At 43.7% G+C, this 24,243-nt stretch overlaps 1 protein-coding gene across 7 annotated transcripts in view; it reads left to right on the top strand.

Annotated features, from left to right (window-relative positions):
- Positions 1-24,243, top strand: part of Rgs6 (regulator of G protein signaling 6) — a 564,321-nt gene that overhangs the window by 20,466 nt on the left and 519,612 nt on the right. For 6 of the 7 annotated variants that reach the window (XM_052739378.1, XM_052739381.1, XM_052739380.1 and 3 more), the window contains exon 2: positions 8,561-8,664. In XM_052739378.1, the coding sequence (XP_052595338.1) occupies positions 8,581-8,664 (84 nt within the window). In that variant the 5' untranslated portion in view covers positions 8,561-8,580. Of the gene's footprint in view, positions 1-8,560; positions 8,665-24,243 lie in introns of those variants that run through there. The other variant, XM_052739383.1, reaches the window with a different exon arrangement.

Here is a 24,243-nt window from a genome sequence, read left to right as displayed (position 1 = left end):
TTATTGGGGCTGGAGAGATGGCTTAGCAGTTAAGAAGAGCACTTGCTGCTCTTCCAGAGGACCCGACTTTGGTTCCTAGCACCCACATCAGGTGACTAATAACTGCCCGTAACACTGGCTCCAGGGAACCAATGCCCTCCTCTGGCCTCAGTAGGCACTCACAAGTGTGCAGACACACACACACACACACACACACACACACACACAGAGAGAGAGAGAGAGAGAGAGAGAGAGAGAGAGAGAGAGAGAGAGAGAGAGAGAGAGAAACAGAGAGACAGACGCGGGGGGAGTGCAGAGACAATTAATAAAATAAATTTTTAAAATCATAGTTATTTACAATTTCCTGTCCGATGATGACATAGTAGTTTCCACATACAGAGTCTGACTCTGATGGGTCCTGTCTCTTCAGAGTGTGTCTTCCCTGCCTTTGTGTGTGTGCATGTGTACTTGTTCATATGTGTGCATGTGTATGCTCATGCAAGTGGAGGCCGGAGATTGATGTCAAGTGTCTTTCTCTATCACTCTCTAGCTTGTTTTGAGACATGTTCCCTCTCTGAAGCCAGAGTTCATCAATTTGCCTGGACTGGTTGACCAGTAAGCCCTGGCAATCTTCCTGTCTCTACCTCTCCAGTCGTGAGAGTACAGGTGCTGACCTGTCATGCTGGGGATCAAGCCCAGGTCTTTATGATTGTATAGCAAGCACTTTACCCACTAAGCCATCTCCCCAGGCCCCTCTGCCTTTCCCCAAGCTTTGTAGCTCTATTACTGAAAGTCACACCTGATATACCGGGTAACGGGAACTGAGGAAATTGGGTCTTTTGTATGAGGTCTGGTGAGAGTTGGGCTCCCAGTAGCTGTCAGTGCCAGAGGTTTTGAATTTGTGTTTGTGGTGGTTTGAATGAAAATAACCCATAGACTCACTGGGAATGGCACGATTAGGAGGTGTTGTCTTGTTGTAGGAAGTGTGTCACTGGGGGATTTGAGATTTCAAATGCTCAAGCCAGGACCAGTATCTTGCTCGCTTCTTGCTGCTTGCCAATTCAGATGTAGAACTCTTAGCTCCTTCTCCAGCACCACGTCTACCTGCATGCCACCATGCATCTCACCATGATGACAATGGACTAAACCTCTGAACTGTAAGCCAGCCCCAGTGAAATGTTTTCCTTTATAAGGGTTGCCAGGGTAGTGGTGTCTCTTCACAGCAATGGAAACCCTAACTAAGACAGTGTTTGTCTTTTCTTTTGACTTTAGGCTTTTCAAGGTCTCTGTCTAGAGGATCTGGTCTTGGAGGCCTTTTAGCTGTGAGTTCCGTTTATACCCCAGCACTGTTGGTGGTGTGGTGTGGTAGGAATCATGAGGGAATGTCATAAATGTGCTTAAGACTTTCCCCTTGGTAAATGCAGCAACACATCCCTCTGTAACACAAGGGAAGATGGAGAACATGGCGGCTCATGTGAGGGTGTCTGAAGACAGAGATTTGCCCTCTGCTGACTTCTGTTACCTCCATGGGTTGTGGAGTGAGCCATCAGCTGAGATGATGTGTTTAGCTGGGTGAGAAGCACATGAGATAGCTAACAGAACAGGGTAAAACCAAACCTGACAGAAGCCAGGTCAGGGTTAGTGGGCAGTGCTGAAGTGTGTGGTTTGAATCTTAAATGCAGCTGGCCAGGCTGGTTGTGGGACTTCTCCACCCTAAAGCCTGCCTTTGCTCTGATGTGAACTAACAGTCTCTGTATGGTTGAGTTTATCAGCAAATGGAGCTTTACCGGGGCCATAATAGAGGAAGAGTTGTATGAAGGAGATGAAGGGTATTTGCAAGGGAGGAATTTCAGCAACGTGGCCACTGAGAGAAAAAAGTCCAGGTGAAAATAGAATAGCTTTAGATGTTAAGATGTTAAGTGAGTTGGAGAGAGACACGATGGGAGAGTGGGGGATGTTTGTATTGGGATTTGAGGTGGGATCACCCTGGGTAATGACAAGGTTCAACATATGGCCTTGCAAGATGGTGGCTGAACAGGAGGTGGTTTTAGATGAAGAAATAAAGTCGTCAGGGAAACAAACTTCCCCACTAGGTCTTTGATTCTGATGTTAAAGTTACAGAGACCGAATAAGTGGGGGCTGGAGAAGAAACTTTCTGACAACAGGAAGCCGGGGTCTTCAGATGATGAACGTCCTTAAGTAGGAGGAAGGGAGGGAGACAGGAGTGAGGCTGGGAATGGCCCAGCAGAATGTCATAGGGTTACAAGAAGGCAGGGAATTATTTGAGGCAGCCAAAGGAATGCCTCCCTGACTCCCTGGGCTTGAGATGCATGAACTGAAGATCCCAGGGCTGTGGGGAGAGGATGTCCCCATCAAAGGCACAGTTCCATTAAGGTCACAGAAGTCAAAGCTAGGGAAGAAGAGGAAGGGCATTAGGGCCCTATCACCATCCTACTCATAAGAAGAGGTTGGAAGGAAAAGAACCTGTGGACATGGCAGGTATGGGGTGGGAATCAGAAACTGTGGTAAGAGCCCTGGAAGCCTGGCTTTGGGCAGCATTTACAAGAACTGAGTGCAAGGGTCCTGCTCAGTGGTGAACTTCCCACTTCTTTACCCTTGTGTAGTTGTTAAGAGCTTTGTTTGTCACAGCAAATGAAAAAACAAAGACCAAATCACCTTTCTAGCTGCTCTGGTAGACTCATTTGTTGATACTGTTGGGCATCTGTGCAACTCAGAGAAGACTGTCTCCATTTGTATGTCTTGAGGTAGGACTGGTGATAGAGATGTCAATTTCCCCAATAAACTCAGATGTTGAATGAAAGGAACATGGATTAGTTGAGTAAACTATCATCATCATCATCATCATCATCAAGATCAAAATCATCATCATCATCATCATCATCATCACTATGGTAAACATAAAACTATGTTCACCAGCTTGTGGACTATGCATTCTTTGTAGGTCATTTTACTGGAGACCAAGAAAGCTATGTTGGAAAGACACTGGATGTTGGATTCAGTCCTGGGTTGGGATTTCTAGTCCCTGGTTACTTTGGGCAAGTTCCCTATGTTATGTTCTCAAGCCTCAACTTACTCACCCACAAAGTAAGAATGATACTGTTTGCTTATTTCAGAGGCTTGCTGAGCTGCCAAAGGGATCCCAATGGGCAGACAAGCCTGAGGAACATTGTGACAGGGATCAGTTTCTGCCTCAATACAGGGGCATATAAAACAGCCTCATCTTAGCATGTCTGGCTGACCTGGGATGAGGTGAGGGAGCAGGTGAGTGTGATCTAGGTCAGTGCTTTCCAAACCTGGCTGTGAGTCCAAATCTCCCTTGGGACATTGAGAGAAGTCTCCAGGGACTGCCCCCAGCCACTGGATCAGAATTTCTAGGGCATGGGAACCAAGAATGTGTTTAGATCAGTGGTTCTCTACCTTCCTAATGCTGTGACCCTTTAGTACAGTTCCTCATGTTGTGGTGACCCCCAGCCATAAAATTATTTTCATTGCTACTTCATTAACTGTAATCTTGCTACTATTATGAATCATAATGTATATATCTGTGTTTTCCAATGGTCTTAGGTGACCCCTGTGAAAGGGTCATTGATCCCAGAGGGGTTGTAACCCACAGGTTGAGAATCACTGGCTTCGATTCTCTGCTGGGCTTTTCTAAGGCAGCTAGTATGGTCCAGGTCCCCAGGCCTACTTTTGGGAACTACTATATTCTAACTGAAGTTTTAGCACGACCAGACAATTATATCCCAGCAAAACACCAGATGCCTGGCTAGTTCCCAATATTGGCCTTCAGGAGTTGAGCGCCATCTCCCTGCTTTAAGATTTTGGGTGCAGTCCTCCAAATGGAGAGCTGCTCCGTCATTGGGCCTATGAGCCGTGAGTGTATAAGAGATGCCAGGTCGGCAGACCGTGGTGACAGAGAGAGTTGTTTGTTCTTAACACTGTTTTTCTTCAGCCTTTTCCCCTTGAGGTTCCTGCCCACTCAGTCACATTAGAGCTGTGTAAACAAACTTGTACTATGGAACTAACACACAGCTTGTCATTTCTTCTCCCCAGAGGCATTTAACATTGATCATTTTTTTTTTTTTTTTAAAAGCCATTGGTTTTAGGGGGTGGAGGCAAACAATATGTTGATGTAACATGGTGGAGAAGGAACAATGTCAACAGGGGCTTTTGTTCAATGGCATGAATACTCAGACACATTCACAGCCAGGATTTGATTTCCTTTCTAGTTGACACTTCCCCAAGTTGGGGGCTTGGGGGTTGGGTACCAAGAGTCGCAGACCTGATACTCAAGGCTTTGTGGGACGTTGTCTCGTGACTAAGGAAGTGGTTATTTTCCTGAAGTTGGTTCTGGATGCGCTCGGAAGACTGGGGAGCTGGTGCGGTAGGGTTTTTCTCCATCCTGATATAGGAGACCTGGGGATTTTACTTGGATAAACCCTGGCTTCGAACATGACAACACTCTCTCTCTCTCTGTTCATGTATGTGTGGGTACATATTTGTGTACATGCATGTTGAGGCCAGAGGACAATGTCAGGTGTCCATTCTCGGGCACTGTCCACCTTGTCTTTTTGAGACAGTCTCTCCTACACCAGTCAGCCCCAGGGATATAAGTGTGACTACCTTCCCAGCACAAAGATTACAGGCATAGGTCACCATGCTTGGCTTTTTCACAAGGGCTGTGGGTTTTAAACTCAGGTCCTCCTGCTTGCAAAGCAAGTAATTTATCCATTGAGTGTCTCCCCAGTTCACAGCAGTTTGTACAGCCATCTGTATCAGGTTACTTATATATGGCTTCTCCCTGTTCCTCTTCAGAAGCAGCCCTATGCAGTGCATTCCCTCTTCCTAGTAAAGATCTGGGTATCTGGAGTGATGTTCAAATGTCAAAGCCCAAAGCTCAGCGAGGCCAGTGCTAAGAGGGCACTCCAGGCTAACCCCAAACCTCTTCTCTTTCCAAGTCCTTTTGCCTTCCCGCTTAGCTCAGCCGTGTGTGCGTGCATGTGTGTGTGTGTGTGTGTGTGTGTGTGTGTGTGTGTGTGTGTGTCTCTGATGAGTTAGACAGAGAATGCTCTGCCCAGCACTGTCATGAAATGGAGAAAAATGAGCTCGCTCACAAGTACTGATGATGACTAATATGGAACATTCTGGAAAAGTCTTTGAAGGACAGTTAAGAGATTGTAAGTTCTGCGGTTCTCTATCACAGTGGGAAGGAATTGTAAGGATGCTGGTTTTCACCCCTGAGGTCTGGAGTAGATGGCCTGATGTGGATCATTAGTTGCCAAGCCTGGGGGATCCAGGCTTTCCGTTCAGAAGGCTCCCTATGCTATGCGGACAGTGGTTTGTGATGGACGAAGAAACACAGACACAGAGAGGGGAAGTACCTTGCCCTGGGTCACACATCTGGTAAGTGTGGGAGCCTGTGTTCAGGGTGATGGCAGAGACTGGCTTGTACATCTCTTTGTGGAGACTGTGGGATGCATCGTCTGAGCACATGGTCCGTTGTTCTCTTGTTCACTGTGAGGTACGATGGGAAAGTATTGCTGGGATGTTTGCTTCCTGTGGAAATGAAGGCATGTTTTCAGAAAATGTTTACATTCTTTAAATATCATAACAAAAGTCTCTGCATTTTTTTTTTGCTGTGAGTTTCTCATATACACACATATGCACATGGGATGAAGAAAATTCTATTTTTTCCTATGAAATTTAAAACATCTCATGGAGTGAGAGAGTGGCTGGGTTGAAAAAAATGTTTTAGGACCTGATTTTCACCCTCTAGAATCCATGTAAGAAGAGCTGGGCATAGTAACATGTGTGTGATTCCAGTGCTGGGCAGGCAGAGACAGGGGGATCTTTAGGGCTTGCTGGTCAGCCAGCCTTGCCTACTTGGTGAGTTCCAGGCCAGTCTTGAAGAAGACCCCATCTCAGAAAAAAGTGAGTGACATACCAGGTTGTCCTCTGATCTCCAGATGTGTGTGTGCCCGCACACATGTGCGCTCATGTACACACAAGCTCTCACAGACACCCGACCGGCCCGGCGTTCCCATTCATTTCATTTCCATTGTCTTCACTGAAAAGAAGCATTGTAAGCATATTGTGATGAATGAAGGTCTAGTTCCCGCAGCATTGTCCTCAGTGAGTCCATTGATAAAGTCTTTGTTCACACAGCTCTCTGACTTTGTTGACATATGAACCAGCAGGTAGCTGTATTACTCTTTTAGAATTGATTCATTCCAGACCTAGACAAATCAGACATCTTGTCTGGGTTTCAAAACTAGTTGATAGAGTAACCAAAAATAGAAGCTTTTCTCGTGAGTAGTAGACTCACTAAATTTTTACCCTCTAATTGGCCTTTACTCAATGGTTTCCAGCTCCGGGAACATCAGAGCTCACAGAGACATTTCTGGGGTGGCATCGGGGGAGGGGCTGGACAAAGACACAAGACTGCAAGTTAGTGTCTAGGTCATTACCAACTTTCCTATTTTTCTGACACTGCTTTCTAGGTGGAAGTGAGAGTGTTTGTTTTAAAAGAAAGCAGCGCAAACCCTACAGGGCTCCAGTCTGTGGGTAAATGAGGATGCACAGGTGGTCCCGGGTTCTGTTTCTCATGCCCTGTCATATTCTATATTAAGGTAGAGGAGCAGGCAAGCAAGTAGGTGTTTCCAAAAGAAGTGGTGTTTTCACTTTAAAAGTCACGGATTAGAATAAAAACCTGGGTTTCCCTGTAGCACGCTATTTATAGCCATCCCGCCACAACCAAGCGTGATGGAAGAGGGCGAGCCTCTCAGTCCTTCATGCAGTCTGGCTTGAAAGCACATTCTAAGTCAAACAATGTAGAGTAAGCCTCCACTCTGCATTGGGTATTTTGGGCAATAACATTCTTAGCATAAATTACTGATTCCTGTCTCTTCCCCCTCTCCCACCCTAATTTGTTTTTATAGAATGACCTTTGGTACCAATGTAGTTTATGATAGGATCTTTCCCGAGTTTTTCTGTTGAACCGAATGGCCTTTTAAGTATGGTATTTATCCAAGTTTCTTTGATGAAAAGCCCATGAAATTTGTGCAGATAGCTCTGGCTGGCTCTTAGATTAGTGATAACATTTAGAAAGGACTTCTCTGGCTTTGCACAGTATTCTTCCATTCTGACTCACCTGTGAGAGCTCTGTGGGATTCACCCTCCAGTGTGGGTGGGATGTGGAGAAAGGTCCTGTGGTTCTGAGAAAGGAACCCAGTAAGTTAGCTGCGTGCTCAGGCTCACACAGCAAGTGCAGCCTCACATCAAGAACTGAGCTCATCTCGTTACTCCCAAATCTTACATGCATGTTTTTAACAGGCTTTCAAAAAGGTTGAATTAAACACATTCCCATTTCCTTAATTCAGGTGAAATTCATATAACATAAAATTACTCATCTTCCAATGCATTTTGTCATTCATAGTAATCTACAACCTTCCTCTTCCTCTAGCTTTAAAATGTTTTCATCATCCTCAGAGGAGACCCCATGTCTGCAAAATGACCATGCCATTCCCGTTTCCCCTAATGCTGGCAGCCGCCAGTGTTTTCTGTCTTCGTGAATTTACTTATTCTGGATACGTTAGATAAATGGAGTCATGAAAATACATGTTTTTTCCCCTGACCAGCTGCTTTCATATAGCAGAATTCTTTTTATGGTTCATCCGCATTGTAGCATACATCAGAACTTCATTCCTTTTTATGGATGGGGAATAGTTCATTCATGCATTGGTGGACATCTGGGTTGTTTCTACGTGTTGGTTACTGTCACCAAGACTGCTATGAATATTTTAGTACTAGTATTTGAGCATTTGTTTTCAGTCTTGGGGTGCATACAGAGAGGTGGAGTTGCTAGGTCACAGGCTAATTCTGTATTTAACCTTTGAAGATCACTAAACTGTTTCTGCTGTGGCTGTATTGTTTGACAATCCTACCAGTCATCTAGAGGGGGCTTGTTTACCCATTTCATTGTCAACACTTTCTTTTTGTGGTTGTTTTGCTTTTTTTCTTTCATTTGTTTGTTTGTTCTTTTTGAGACAGGATTTTTCTGTGTAGCCTTGGCTGTCCTGAAACTCATTCTGTAGATCAGGCTGGCCTCAAACTCAGGGAAATGCCTACTTCTGCCTTCTGAGTGCTAGGATTAAAGGTGTGCACCACCAATACCTGGCTAACACTTGCTATTGAATTTATAGTTTTTATTTACTACTATAATTGGCGTGGCTATAAAGTAACATTTTGGGATCTTTATTTGCATTTCTGTAATGAAATATCCATATTTTACTGTTTAGGAATTAACCAGAAAGTGATCTTTGTTAAGGCAAAATCGACATCAAAATGATTGACTTCATCTCTTGCCAAGAGATTAAGATTGGTATATGTCTTCTCTTAGAGTAGGTGACTCTGGAAAGGACCTTTTACTGTGAGGTTAGAGACTGTCCAGTGTATCTGGCAAAAAGACAATTATTTGCCTTTCAATGCTTTCTTTAAAAACAAACAAAAACCCACAAAAAGTTCATTCTTGACTTAACGGTATACTCACTTATTTTTGCAGTGTGAGAGAAGACACTCAGGATGGCTCAGGGATCCGGGGACCAGAGAGCAGTGGGGATCGCTGATCCAGAAGAGAGTTCTCCGAACATGATTGTCTACTGCAAAGTAAGATGCCCAAGGAACGACTGGGCATGCGCCTCTGTGTGTCTGTTCTCTGGGAGGGCTGACTGACGGTGTGAGATAGGTGCTATCTGCCAAAAGTGCTTTGTGGATAAAGGATTGTCTTCTCATTGTCTAATTCTGAAGTTCAAGGAAGTAAAGTTTTCCCAAACTTGATATGGGGCACTTGAAACATCTCATATCATTTAGTTTTGTGTCAATCCCTAGATTGCTAAAGTAATGTAGCTGAGAGTGTCTGTGCCCTCAGTGGCCTTTACAGTTCAATGCAGATCTAACTGAAAGTTCTTTGAACTCACAGTATATGCAAGGATGGTCCAGATGCTGGTGAGAGATGCCAAGGTGTGCTTTAAGTCAGTGGGAAGCGTAAGAGACCCATAACACCTGGAATAGAATATGTTAATTTGCAAAAAAGGTGCATGGAGAGTGTTCTCTCACCAGAGGAGGAAGTTAATTTTCCCAGCTTCAGGTCGAGGAGTCCTTGTGGGGAAGTAGTTTCAAAGGACTCAGCTTTAAAGGATGTGCAGGGTTGTCACATGAGAAAAGCAGAGAGGAAAGACCCAACAGATAATGAGATCCCAGCAAAGGCACAAAGCTGGAAACTAAACAGCTGCTGGATCTGATCATGAATGGCAAGGAGCAAAGAGATAAGATTGGGGCTGGAGATAGATGCAGCCAGATTGTAGAGTATTGGATTATGGGTAGTTTAATCATGAAAACATTGTGTACTGAGAGTTGTGAAATCAATCTGTTTGGGATTCAGGGTTTTTCCACAGTGAGCCAAAAAGGTACCAAGGTGGGGGCTGCAGATATCCTGAGAGTATTTCTGCATCTGTAAAAAGGCTGAGGAGGATGCTCTTCTGGTCAGTGAAATACCTTTCAGAACAGAGAGGGACCAGCAGGAAGGAGTAAAGTCTGAATTATAAATCACTTGAAAACTGAGCAAATGTGGGATGAAGAGGTGTGTGGAGGGTCAGAGATGATTAGGTTATGAACCACCTTGGATACTGGGAAAATGTTGCTATTGTCAATTCTAATGGGCCATTTAAAAGAGGAATACACTTTAAAGGGAGGAGATATGGCCCATAAGCTTATTTTTATGTGTGTTAAATTTTTATGTGTGTTGAGGTACCAATTACTTTGCTTGTTTATGAAAACTTCAGCTAACCAGTATTATATATTAATAAGGAAATGAGTTGAATGTTTATTCATTTCACTGAATACTTGAGTTGTCTGCTGGGATCTGTGCCTGCTGTCACTCTGTATTTGGTCTGTGTTAATCAGCAGGAGTGTTGAGCTAGACGTTCCTGGGTGATCGATAAGGTGACTTTTGTGTATGTGTGAAAGTAGAACTCTTATATTACTCTTTCTTTGGGTTAAAATCCTGTAATTCTTTGTTTCTCAAGAGAATGTTGGGGGAGCCTATCTCTAACGAAGATGGCTATTCAATTATAGTAAATAATATAAGATTCAATGATGGAGCCAAGCAGTTTAATGAAACACACAGAATAGCACAAGGGGGTTTGGTTGCGGTTACCTTCTCCACCCCAGGCAGGAGGACCCAGGTCAGGAGAGCAGGAACATGGCTTGGAGTTGGACTTGGGCTGTAAGTCCATCCTACAGGCAGGAGGTTGTTGTAAAAATTCATTTCAATGAAGTGAGACATCTTTGTCTACCTTGGTTCATACTGTGGTCCATAATAAGTATTTATTTCTCTTTACTTTTTAGGTCTTATAAGGATAGGGACATTTTGAGAAAGGATGAATTATAAGATATGCAAATGCTCACATTGTTAGTAAGTTGAACAAAGTCAATTGATGCCATGTGTTGCCTTTGGAGACAGAAGAAGACAATACAAGGATTGTTGAGGGGGTTATTATTTTAAAGAATTTGTTTATTTTTTATTTTATGTATGACTGTTTTGCTTGAATGTACCCCATATGTGCTGGTACCCAAGGAGGCTGGGAGAGGGCATCAGATTCTCTGGAGCTAGAGTTCCAGATGGTTGTGAGCCATCACGTGGGTGCTGGGAATCAAACCCACGCCCTCTGGGAGGGCAGCCAGTGCTCTTAACCACTGAGCCATCTCTACAGCCCCAATCCACAGATTATTAAAGGTCAGCAAAGAACGTGAAATGATGCCACCCCAATGCCTTCCACTAAAAAGGTATTTTGAAGGTACAAAACTTTCTACAGGTTTTTAATGTTTGGTTTTTTTTTCTCTGTGTGTGGGAGCAGGCCTCTTCGTTTTGTTACTTAAAAACAAACAATATTTGTAGTTCTTTAGAGCAATGACAACTAGGAACAAGAGTATACTTTTCTTGTGACTCCTTCATGGGAGGAGTATGTATATGTTCACGTAGACACTGCATTAAGGCTCTAAGACAATGAACTGAATTTGTTCAGTCTGTTAGGAAGGAAGAATGCTTATTGTCCAGGGTGAGCCCCATTCTGGAACCATATTAAACTTACACTAACTTGACTTACTCAGACCCTGGCTGTACTTGATCCTTGCACACAGTGTTCTGTTTCCAAGGCTGTAGGCTACTGTTTGGTTACAACCGAGAACTTGGCAACTGGGGCATATTGTCAGTAAAGGGTGAATCTAGGAGCTAAGGTCAAATCCCAGAATTTTCCACAGAACTCCTTTTGTGGGACCATTTTGTCTAGGTTGTAGCCATATATCTAGACCTTTTCTTACGTGTCTACAACAGAGATCTTGTTTTCTTTCTCTCTTTGGTTTTTCCTCTTGACATAGACATTCTCAGTGTGAGACTTTTGCTTACATGGTATGTGTTGATCCATATGCCAACAGAAAGACAGCGGCTCTGGGTAAACTTCTGAGTAACAGATGAGACAAGAGCATTCACAATATGATGTGACTTTCAGTTTTCTTATTTCTAATTGACACATAATAATTGTGCAAATGCATGGCAACACCGTGTTATTTTTGAGTTCATGTACACAACTCAGCTGTTAGAATACCCTTTGTCTCAGGCATTTACTACTTCTTTTCAGGGAAACAGTCAAAACCTTCCCTTCTAGCTCTTGGAAACATTTAGGACATCACTGCTAACTTTGTTATTGCGACTCTCAGACACAGTTTAGGATGATCCTGATATATGAGCAAGCCTACACCTTTCAGAACACACTTCATTTTCTGTTCACATTTTTATGTCATTAACCGTGAGAAGTTGTACTTCCCCCAAGCATGATTTATTTATTAACTTGAACTGATGTTCTAATTTAGTTTTTCATCTTTCATATTCACATTTTGGATCAGAGGTGTGTATGAAAAATGTATTGGTCACATTAAAGATCTATTTAAAAGAAGACTTTAATCATTCATTAAGACACCCAGGGTTTCTTTATATCCCTGAACCTTTAGGGTTCTGGGTCACTGAACTGCCCAGTGTAGTGATGATCTTGGAAACTGTCTATCAAATTGTCCAGAGGTTCTTTGTAAAAAACACCAGCCTTCAAAGAATGTCCTTGCCCCTGTATTCCTTACTTCAGTAAGTCTGGGACAGGTGCTTGGAATAGGAGTTTTAAAATGATCTCAGGAAAACTTGGTTCTCAACTAAACTGGAAAAATACTTATTTAATATTTGTTTTCCATTACCCTTCTACCACATCATTATGTAGGTATATTATGTGCTGCAAAATCATGGGAAAATTGACATTTAAATTTGGTTTAAAATTTCATATATACATGTATATGTATATGTATGTATGTATGTGTGTGTGTGTATATATATGTATAGTGTGTGTGCACGCGCACGCGTGTGTGCGCACACGTGTGCCTCAGGCTTCTATTGCTGTGATGACGTGACTGAAAGCAGCTTGGGAAGGAAAGGGTTTATTTGGCTTACACTCCCACAGCACTGTTCATCATTGAAGGAAGTCAGGCAGGATCTCAAACAGGACAGGAACCTGGAGGCAGGAGCTGATGAAGAGGCCATGGAGGGGTGCTGCTGACTGGATTGCTCCTTATAGCTTGCTCATCCTGCTTTTGTATAGAATCCATGACCACCAGCCCAGGGGTAGCCCTACCCATGAGGGGCTGGGCCCTCCGACCTCAACCACTAATTACGAAAATGTCCTACAGGCTTGCTTACAGCTTTATCTTGTGGAGGCATTTTTCTCAATTGAGGTTCCCTCTTGTCATATGTCTCTAGCTTTTGTCAAGCTGACATACAAACTAGGTAGTACAGTGTGTGCGTTGCACACCTGAGTGCACCTGTGAAAGTATGTGCATGTATGCCATGGCATATAGTGGAAGCCAGAAGACAATTTGTGGGAGTTGGCTCTCTCTTTCCACACTGTAACTTCCTGGGATCTAACTCAGGCCTTCAGCGTTGGTGGCAAGTGTCCCCTCTACTAAGCCACCTTTCTGGCTCTTAAATTGGCTTTTTAAATTTCAGAAATATTTGTGGATCCCTCAAGATGTAGAAGAACCAACCACTTGCCATATTGTTTGGCATTTAATGGCAGTGGCCTATAGATTTAGTAGTTCTCTACGGCTTAAGCAGCACCCCTCCATGGTCTCTGAATCAGTTCCTGCATCCAGGTTCCTGCCCTGCTTGAGTTCCGGTCCATTGATGATGGACTAAGATGTGGAAGGGTAAGCCAAATAAACCCTCTCCTCCCCAACTTGCTTTTGGCCATGATGTTTCATCACAGTAATAGAAACCCTAGCTGGGATAGTAGTCAGCATCCTTAGGTGGAAAAAAACCAAAGGTACCACAAGGCTGCAAAACTTGCTTGTGGTTCCCAAACAATTTCCCAGTGAAGTCACGAGTGTGTTCATGACCCCAATGGTCCAGTCAGTGTCCATCTTGGTACCCAGCAGTGCTACCATGCTCAAAGCCCCGTGTGAAATCACCGTGTTACTGGAGCTCAGTAGCCATCAGAGAAGTTTAATAGTGAATGTCACAAGGCAGGTCTCGGCTTTCGTGCTCACGTCAGGGACTTGACATGGCTTTTCACTCTCTGATGCTTGTGGGGTGGGGGGCTCTGTAAAGAGATTCTAAAATGTTTGCTCCCTTTATAACAATGGTGGGGTTTTTTTTTGTTTTTGTTTTTGTTTTTTGAGGAAAAGTAGATTCCTTTTTCTGATTTTGCTTGATTTTTCTCTGAGTGTTGTTAACAGACAAATGTCTAACTAGACTGGTAATTTGATTTGGTAAAACTCTGTGTTCCTCCATGGTAGGTGGACAGAGGAAATTGTCTGAGGTCAGGAGGAAATACAGTGATATGGAAGGTGCCACAGGAGGCATGGAGAGGCTGAGTGGCTGGTCCAGCTTTCATTCTTATTGTGGGGAACTTCATATTTTTTTTTAAATCTCGTTTTTCAATTTATCACCCTTTCTCCCTTCCTTCCCAGGTACAAAATACTTTTTTACTACAAGAAGAATGTACCAAATGTTCACGTAAGATAAAAAGAAGAAAATATGAATTCTATGCATTGAAACTAGCCTAATAAATAACATTATTTATGCTTCATTTTCCTCTATTGTTAAGTGAGAGAATTAGTCTAAATAATGTGAAACTGTTTTTGTAATGTTTTCAAAGTTTAATCATATGAATTTTGAACCTTTCTGGGAATATTTTATATGGTCAAAGATGTCAGAAAAAATAAGTTGTGGCAATTTACATTTAGTAGAAGTTAGATAAGGTATCTTCTTGGGCTGCATTTGATGGTACAGCATGTGAGAATAGAAGAAAGGATCAGGAGTTCAAGATTTCCTGGGCTACATAGCAAGTTTAAGGCCATCCTGGGCTATGTGAGACCCCATCTCAAAATCAAACAAACAAATAAACTGAAAAAAGTTATTTTTGTGACAACCTGCTTCTTTGGGCTTGTTATGACATGGAATTCATATACTTATTTCCAATTATAAATAGCAGGAATGGTTATACTGTCAGTAATACAGAGTACCATGAATGAATTAGGGCTTCCAGAGGGAGAAGAAAGTGCCCACATTGTGATATGTCTGAAAATGACTGTAAAGTGTTGTCACTGATGGCTGCCTTCCCCTGCTAGTTCCTACTTACTGGCTCCTTTTCTACTGGTTTGGTACCTGTGATGCTGAGATACCCGTGATGCTATGATACCCATGATGCTGTGACCCCCCATGATGCTGTGATACACATGATGTTGATACCCATGATGCTGTGACCCCCATGATGCTGTGACATCCATGATGCTGTGATACCCATGATGTTGTGATACCCATGATGTTGATACCCATGATGCTGTGACCCTCATGATGCTGTGACCCCCATGATGCTGTGGCACCCATGATGCTGTGACACCCATGATGCTGTGATACCCATGATGTTGATACCCATGATGCTGTGGCACCCTTGATTCTGTGACACCATGATGCTGTGACACCCACGATACTGTGATACCCATGATGCTGTGATACCCATGATGCTGTGATATTCTGCAATCACTTTCCCATGTCACCAAGGACCCTTGAAATCCTGGGGTAGAAGTCGATATAGGAACATTTCCTGAGAGTAAACATGCTGCTATTTTAGTCTCATAGGCAGTGGCATTCAGCAAGAAGGGCAAAATCTAGCTTGGAAGAGGCAGAGCTTTGGAGGAAATGAGGAGCAGGATATTTTCTTGAAGTTCAAAGAAGGCCGTGACAGAAGCAGGGTAGCTAAGAGGCTGCAATCTCACACATCCTGGAGATGAAGCCATGAGGAGATTGGAAACCATTTAATCAGCAAATGTATATCGATTCTTATTTGTGAACTAGACACTGTTGGATGCTAGAAATGCAGGATGAGGGCAGAGTCCTGCATAAGCCCATAAGCCAAGGTGGGAGGCAGGGGGATGGATGGGTAGCTAGACAGTTCTGTGCTGGTGGGGGTAAGCCAGGAAGGAGGAGGGAAGAGGTAATATAGTCCACAGCAGACAAAAGACATCCAGAGGACTTTGTCACATTTCCTTATCCGTGAAAGATGAACAGGGATTAGGTTGGTGAAAAGGGAGAGAGAAAAAATTGAGAGGAAAGGATGATCACACGCCAAGTTATTACCCTCTACCAACTTCAAGAGGCTCTCTTGTGGATCTAGGCTTCTGCAATGGGGGCTTGAGGCATCGAGCCAGATTCTGAACAATCTACTGTGTTGTCTCAGGAGGTTAGCATTGTACAGACATCTTTTCTTGGTGCTCCACACCCGCATGCTCTGCTTCTATGAGCTTCCTCCACAGCCCCAATCCTAATAATAAATAAACAAACAAACACATAAATACTTCTATATTTGTACCCATTTATTCCTTTGTAGGTTTTTTTCTTAAAAAAAATCTACAGAATTAACCCAGTCAAAACTTCAAAGGCAGTTAAGTCAGAATATTTAAAATGAATGCATCTTTGGTCCCAAACATTTGAGAATTTGTTTACTCTCATTCTTTTCTTGTCTCTTTTTCCCTTCACATTAAATAAAATCCCCGATGACTAACTTCAGAGAGTATTTGGGGTAACTTGCTCAATTGTTCAGACTGCATTTCAAGACTGTTTTCAAAAAAATGTATCTATTGCCTTCGTGGGGGGAAAGCCTTTCCGTTTTCCTCCCCTCTCTGGAGTAGGCTTGCTGGAAGAGCAGCCTCCCATCACATTACCTTAGTTGGCAGGAGAGAGGCACACAGGCAAGTCCCAGACCCATGGCGTCTGCATTGGTGTCTACAGATGAAAGGGACAGGTTTCAACGTGGGGGACAGCTCAGTGTCGTTTCATAGGATGTGTGGCCATGGGTAGAATTTCCTAATTTGAGAAGCCTCTGGTGTGCTCAAGCCTTCATTTTGTCTTTCTATTTCCCCTCCTCGTCTCACTCCAAACAGCCTGAGATTCTGTTTTCCGGCTGACAGTTGATCTCACCATTGACAAGTCCTTCGCAGTATTCTTCTGCGATGGAGCAGAGCGCTCAAACAGGCTTCCATTCCCTATTGGCACAGTTCTGAACAAGGAAAGTTTAAAGTGAATAGGTATGTGTGAAAGGAAAATAAATGTTTAAAATCACGGGGCTAGAAGAGGAGGATTCTAAAAGGCCATTAGTGTGCCAGCTGGGTCAAAACAAAACGAACAAAGCTTTTGATGAGGGGGCGCTCTAAATTCTAGACATGTATTCCAGGGAGAGGATGGGAAACACATGCACAGGTATTCTCTCTTAAAACCAAACCAAAACAAAACAAAAAACTGACAAAGACCATGCAGTCCGGGTTGTGTTGGCCAACCACTCCTGAGCACAGGGCCTGCCATGGAGAGGGGTTGCCATACCCAGTGTTACTCCATTGAAGAAAATGGGTTTTTCCCTCTTTTGGTGGCTATCAACTGTGAAGGGCTTCTTGGCGAGGGGTGGGGCCTTGTGCCCACTTCCCATCCTGTGTGCTCAGATTCTGTCTGGCTGGAGCTTGTGTAGATTGTGTGCACAATGCCACAGTCTCTGAGCTCACATGCGCATCACTCCTGTTGTGAAAACATGGCTTCCTTGAAACCATGCCACACCTCTGGCCTTAAAATCTTTTCCCCCCTTTTATTGAAAATACTTTTTTCTTCTCACCTAGTAGATTCTGATTATGGTTTTCCCTCCTCTACTCCTCCCCGTCCCTCCCTGTCCCCTCCCCACGGTTTGTGCTTTCATAGATTTCTTTAAGGGGTCTTTCCATTTCCTCTTTAAGGACCTCTATCATTTTCATAAGGGCTTTTGAAAGGTTGTTTTTTTTTTTTTTTTCTTATGCTTCAGCTGCATTGCAATACTCAGGGCCTGCTGTGGTAGGGTTGTTGGGCTTTGTTGGAGACATACTGTCCTGGCTGTTATTGTGTGTTATTGATTGTTTGGTGTCTAGGCATCTGGGTTTGGGAAGATTATAATTCTAGGTGCTGATATCTAGTCTTGTCTTTGTTCGGCGGGTGTTTTGTTCCTTGTCATCTCTGTTTCTTAGGAGGGTGTGGTGGCTGTGAGTTGCCTGGTAGGACATTCTTTTGATGTCCTGATAGGTGTTACCACTGGGGGCTCCAGGTCAAATGTGTTTCTAGGTAACTGGGAGCTGCTACTTAGGAATAGGGATGGGTTAGGAAAGGGGGCTGAGGGGGTGCACAGAAGGAAGGAAAACAGGGTATACCACCAAGATCTGCTCAATCTCCTGAGAATGGGTGCCGAGAGTAAGCAGAGGCCATGGCAGAAGGTCTGCTACAGAACTGGGGATAAGACGGGACTGGACGTGGTGGAATGGAGCACGAGGTGAAGATCTGCAGTTAGCCCACCTGCTTCCCTGGCAGGAGTTCTGTGGGTTCCAAGGAAATGCCTGCTGGGGTTGGGGGCTGGGATAAAACAATGTGTGGGGAGAGGCTGGAAGGGGAAGATATGGGTGATCCACTGGAGATGGGGCAGGAAGGAAGGGGAGGCCATAGTAGGTGGTCTGAGACAAAGCTGGGGATGAGGGGGGGTGGGCTTTGAGGTAGAAGTGAAGGTCTGAAACTAGCCTACCTACTCCCATGGTTTGACTGGCCTGAGGGTTCCCAGGGAGTGCCTGCTGGAGTTGGGGTCTGGAATAAAGCAGTGAGTTGGGGGAGGGAACTTAGGAAGGGAAGATTTGTGTGATCCACTGGAGATGGAGGTGGGGGCGGGGATACACTATGGCCAAAGCAGGTGACCTGCTGCAGAGCTGGGGATGAGACTGGTGAATTGGTTTTGGAGGAGCTGAGTGAGAGGTAAAAATCTGCAGTTAGCCTACCTGCTTGCCTGGCTGGAGTGGCCGGCAGGTCAATGTGGACATTTTCTATGGACCTGTCCTTCTGGTCATTAATTCTTTTCTTCAACAGATTTGATGATCACTATCCCCTCATTCCCAATTACAGCCTTAGTTGTTGCCTTTTATCACTTGAATATTTTCATTTAGTTCATTTTCCTGCTGTTCCTTTTTGTCAACGAATTCCTTAAGCATACGAATCACAGTAGGTTTAAGTTTTGTATTTGATATTTTACAATCTTTAAAACATGCCTGTTTCCATTATCTATTTCCTCCTCTTCCTCTTCCTCCCCCACCATGTTTCTAACTGGCCTTTCTCAGTTCCAGCACTGCTTATACAACCAACATTAGAGAGATAACTTTAAACCAGTGCAATGGTTCAGTGGGGGCAGGTGCCCACTGCTAACTAAGCCTGTGACCCGAGTTTGGTCCCTTGGATTTACATGGTAGAACTAGTTTATTCTGAGTTCCACACATATGCCATGACACACATGCATCTGCACACATATACACATAATCATGCCCATACATGAACAAGTAAACAGATAAATATAATTTAAAAAGAAAAGAAATTGTTTATTATTTGCAAAGAATTTAGTGGTTGTGTGTGTGTGTGTGTGTGTGTGTGTGTGTGTGCATGTATGTATGTATGTATGCATGTGTGTGTGTGTGCATGTGGAGGTCAGAGGTAGACATCTTTGATAACGGGTACCTTCCTTAATCACTCTCCTGATTTGAGATAAGGCTTCTCATGAGTCTGGAGTGTACAGGCTGACTGCAGCTGACTGGCTGACCAGTGAACCCCAGAGATCCGCTTGTTTCTGTACTTCTGAGTAGTAGGGTTGCACACCTGGGCTATTTTGCCTGTTTTTTTTTTTTTTTTTTTTTTTGGTTTTTTCAAGACAGGGTTTCTCTGTGTAGCTTTGTGCCTTTCCTGGAATTCGCTTTGGGCCTGTTTTTTTTTTTTAAGTGATTGTGGGGATCCCAACTCAGGTCCTCATCCATTTGTATCCACTTTAGCCACCGAGACATTGCCCCAGTCCAGACTGATTAATGAGTAACGCCTCTTCCATTCTTGATAGGACTACTATACTTCTGGGTCACGTTTACTTTTTTTTTTAAAGAAGTCCCCTATGTTCAGCCCAAGCCCAGGGTGTTCATGCATGCCCCACCCTCTTGGTGGACTGTGACCTCCTGTGTTTGTTCTGGAAACTCCCAGGTACTGCGGGAAACTGTTCAGCCTTTTGCCTAAGTTATTAAGCACAGTGCCTGTGCTGAGAAAAAGCACTCCTAGTCCTGGGCTTCTTTTATCTTAGTTTTCCTCTCCTATCTGATCACAGGAGTAAGGTCTTCTTCCATCGCTCTCAACACTTTCATACATGTTTGCTAACGTATTTTTCAGACTTTCTGCTGCTCTTACCAGGAGGTTTATTCTGCAGCACCCAGTGAGCTGGGCCAGCAGTAGGATCCCTGAATACTGGCTTTGAAAAAGCATGGATCTGTTCACATAGACCCAGTTGACTCGTAACAATGTTTTAATTTTTTTACTTATTGCTTCTTTTTGAGTCTTAGTATGCAGCCAGTGAGGCTTTGAACTTACAATCCTCCTGCCTCATCATCCCTGATGCTGGGATTAAAGGCTTTCGATGCTGTACTTGGCTCTTAAAAATGATCTTTAGGAAATATATTTTGTAAGAGCTTACTTTTTTTTAATAGTTTATTGATATAGGCTAGTGATGCTGGAGATGAGGTAGAGCGAGGGAAACCCTTGGAGCATGGAGAAGGTGGGATTGACCTGTGATTAATGTTTTTGGATGGAGGATAGACAGAAGGATTCAGGGCTGAAGACCAAGACGTGGGCCTCCGTGGCTAGAGATGCCAATCACTAGCATTAAGCAGGAGGAGGACATGGAAGGGTAATGTCACTGGAGTCACAGAATGTTTCCTCACCTGGCTAGGTCTGGGTAGATGGTGGCTCCAGGAAAATAACCCTCCTATGAAACAAACCTGAAGAGAGGTGGAAGCTAGAAGAAGGCTTACGTGACTTCATGTAGTCTAGAACATAGTCAGGATGTGCCTGTCTGTCAGCACATGTGACATTTAGAACCTTCCTGTGTCCATATGTAGGGTACTGTAAAGAATCTGCACACTCTGTGACCCCAGACAATAGAAATCTGCTTCACTATTGTGGAGGGTAGAAATCCGAGACTAGCCTGTGCCAGGGTTGTGCTCCCTGTAAAGGTCAAAGGTCAGAGTCCTTCCCTGCCTCTTTCTACTTCTTTGGGGTCACTGGAAATCCTTGGCATTCCTCAGTTTGCAGGTTCTTTCCTTGACCCATCTTATATCCCATATGACCTTTTCCTGTGTTCAGGTCTGTGTCTTCACCCAGCCTTTTTAGGAGGAGACTGTCACTGAGTTTAGTCCCCAAACTCCAAAGTACGACTCCATCTTAGCTAATTACATTAAAAAAGACCTCATTTCCAAATTAGGTCACATAAATCAAATCAACAAAAGTGTATTTCTTGGACTCTAGCTTCTGGCAAGGCACTGCTCGGGGAATAAAGGGTACTACAGAACTCAGTCCCTCTCCTAGGCAAGCCTGCCACCCTAATGGAGGAGATCAGCGTGGACCAGGAATAGAAAATAAGGTAATTGTTTATGGACCACCCTCCTCATCCTGGGTTCTATGGCAGGTGCTGTGCTCATACTGAAGCATGGGATTACTGGAAGAGCTTGTTAGATAAGATGGATGGGGAAACCAAGGGTCAGAGGGAGCAGTAACTGGGGTTGAGTGGTGGTATCCAGATTTAAAGCCTTGTTGGCTTTATTCTGAAGCCTGTAGTTTGGGGGAAGAAATTGGCGTCTGTAAAAGAAAAAAAAAATCTTGAGAGTATTTGTAATGAATTAGAAGAAGGTTAAATGTGGACCATGCAACTTATAGAGGAAGAGGACATGGGAATAAAAACAACTGGAATTGCACCTTTAAGAAAGGGTAGGGTTCTGGATCGTGGGGCCATGTTGAGCAAAGGTGCAGGATATTTATCATAAAGTGTGTTTGCTATTTAGATGCTCACTGGCTAATGATAAGGTTCTATTCCCCACTACACATCCCTGTAACCCCGTTGTTTCTGAAAATGTGATCAATGTAACATACCCAGTTTACCAAATCAACACCAAACTCAGCTACACAGCTCACCGTAGAGTGTCAATGGTTTCTTCTGGCCGTCACGTGACAGAAGTGTGGCTCACTGCCATTGCGAGCATCACACGCAGAAATACCCTGTCACATGGGAGGCCAGGAGCAAATAAAAATTTGAAGTATGGTTTTTATTGCATATGTGTATCTCTTTTGTATCATCAAAACACCAAACAGACTTAAGTCACTAAATTGAGTCCTACCCTGCCCTACATAAAGAAAATACATGCGATGCAAGTGTACCTCACCCTTCACATGAGGACGTGAAGCAAGAGAACATAAACACCATTACTTCTCAAACTCACATGGTGAGAGGTATGAGTAGAGCCAAGCTCCTTAACAACCGATTTTACTTCTTTCTTCCTTTTTCTCTTTTTTCTTTAAAAAAAAAAAAAATCTGTTCCATTTTAAAAGTAAGACTCCAAATACAAAAGAATCAAAGCCCAGAGAGGAAAAAAAGAAAGCTCACATATGTCTTCCATGCAAATATGACTGAAGTGAACATTCTGGCCCGTGTCCTCCCAGTTCTGGGTTTGTGTTAGGTGTGTCAGTGGGTAATCATCACATGTGTATAACTGTGGGCTTCCCTCTTCTCCACCACCTACATCCTAATCTCTGCCAGCAGATGTCTGTCGTCATCTGTTTTAAAGTTGGAATAATATTTGATGAACAAGAAAATGCACAATTATTATTTATTTATTATTTTATTAATTAATTAATTTATTATCTAGGATCTCATATATTTGGGGCTGGGGTGAAATTCCCCATAGAGCTGAGATGGCCTTGAACTTTTGATCTTTCTGCCTTTACCTCCCCCAGTGCTGGGATTCAAGGCATGTATTACCATGCTTGGTTTCTATGGTGCTGGAAATCAAACGAAGGGTTTTATGTATGTCCCAGGCAGACACTCTACCCACTGAGCCACGCCCCTAGCCCCTGTAGCATAATTTAGTTGATTTTTTTGTTCATTATTAGTACTGAAGTTTAAAATCCTTAGGTCAAAAGGCATGAACTCTGTCCCATGTGACTCCTGCTCTGTGTTCCCTCTACAAGGCCAGTATTGGCTCCACATACACAGACTAGCATTCCTGGCTGCTGGCAAGTTCTCTGTCATTGATCACAGAACAGCAGTGAGGGGATTCCTGGGAATGAGGACCCATTTCTTCCCATTGCTTTCCACCTTCTAAACCACGTCCCCCTCCCATGGTCTGACTAGCCCCGAGGCAGCACCCCACCTCCCCTGAGAGCTTTGTGGATGCCAAGGTATCCAGAAAATTTTCATCCTGGAGCCCCGCCAAGCCATTTGCTATTTTATCCTCTATTTGTTTTTCTTGAGCAGCTAACTAAATAAGAATACCATCTCAACCTTGCTGCACTCCCCACAGCATTTTCCCTGCCTGCACACCCGCATCTGCCTACGATTTAACCATGGGGTGGCTTCTTAGATTTGAAAGCTAAATACAAAAGCACAGCTCTGAGACACGGCCAAGTTCTGCAGCCAAGTTTGAAGAATAAAACTTTAAAACAGCTCTTCTGTCACATACTTGAGAGGGGAGGCAGGCTTTGCTATAAATAAAGACACATTCCATTTCTATCTCGTCCTTTACAGTCCTCTTGGGTAAGGCTTTTTGTGTATGACTACAGTGTTCTCTAGCTGCCCACTCACCCTTTCAACCTTCCATTTTATGCCTCATCCAGGCTCCGTCATCTTGGAGCTTAGGAACCTTGTATGACAGAGGAGGAGACGGTCCCTGTCCTCAGGGTTAGATGTAATAAGATCCAGTCATTGACTTAGAAACCATGCTTCCTCTTCATCGGTAACATTTTCCAGCAGCTATATCATGTATCAGCTTCTGCTGGCTGCTGTAACAAATTGCTTCCAATTGAGTGGCTTAAAACAAAACAAATATATTCCCTCATCGTCCTGGGGATCAGAGATCTGAAAGGACTTAGCAGTGCTGGGTACTCTCTAGAGACACTTAGGGAAATCCAATTCCTTCTTTTTCCATTCCTCTCCATCACACAGCCTCACATCACTCCATCCTTGTATACATCATCACATTCTCCCTGGCTATCACAATCCTGCCTTTCTCACCTAGAACCTCTGTCGTAACACAGAAGTCCACCCAGCTAACCCAGGATAACCTCTCCACCTCAAAGTCCTTAACCTAGTCACAACTACCAAGTCCTCTTTGTCATGTATAGTAACACATTCATTCACAGCTTGAAGGGCATATGGATGTGAGAGCCTGAAAAACATGGGTGGCTTTGGAGGGACCTTATTCTGCTTACTGCTCTGTCTGTCTCAGAAGAGACAAGGAAAATTCTTTTGGAATTTTCCCTCCTTGTTATACAGTTATGGGTGGGGAATGCTTGAAGTGGAGTTTTTTTTCCGTGATTGTCATGGTGGACACAGGACAGACTAAACTGATACATTCTTTCCATTTGTTTTAGCCGAGAACCATAGGAGGGCAGAGAAGCAGTACTTTCCAAACACAGGTTGTGAGGGGAGAGAGGTCTTAAAGACCTCACTTGCTACTTGCTGGTGGGCAAATCAGGTTTTTCTCAAGGTACAGATATAGACAGAAGTTTCCTGTGTCTCGCCC

The sequence above is a fragment of the Peromyscus californicus genome, unplaced genomic scaffold (assembly GCF_007827085.1).
Source record: "Peromyscus californicus insignis strain IS unplaced genomic scaffold, ASM782708v3 Scaffold_15__1_contigs__length_86483966, whole genome shotgun sequence".
Taxonomy (NCBI): Eukaryota; Metazoa; Chordata; class Mammalia; order Rodentia; family Cricetidae; genus Peromyscus; species Peromyscus californicus.
Note: the sequence above shows the minus strand (reverse complement) of the source record. Positions and strands in the feature narration are given on the sequence as shown.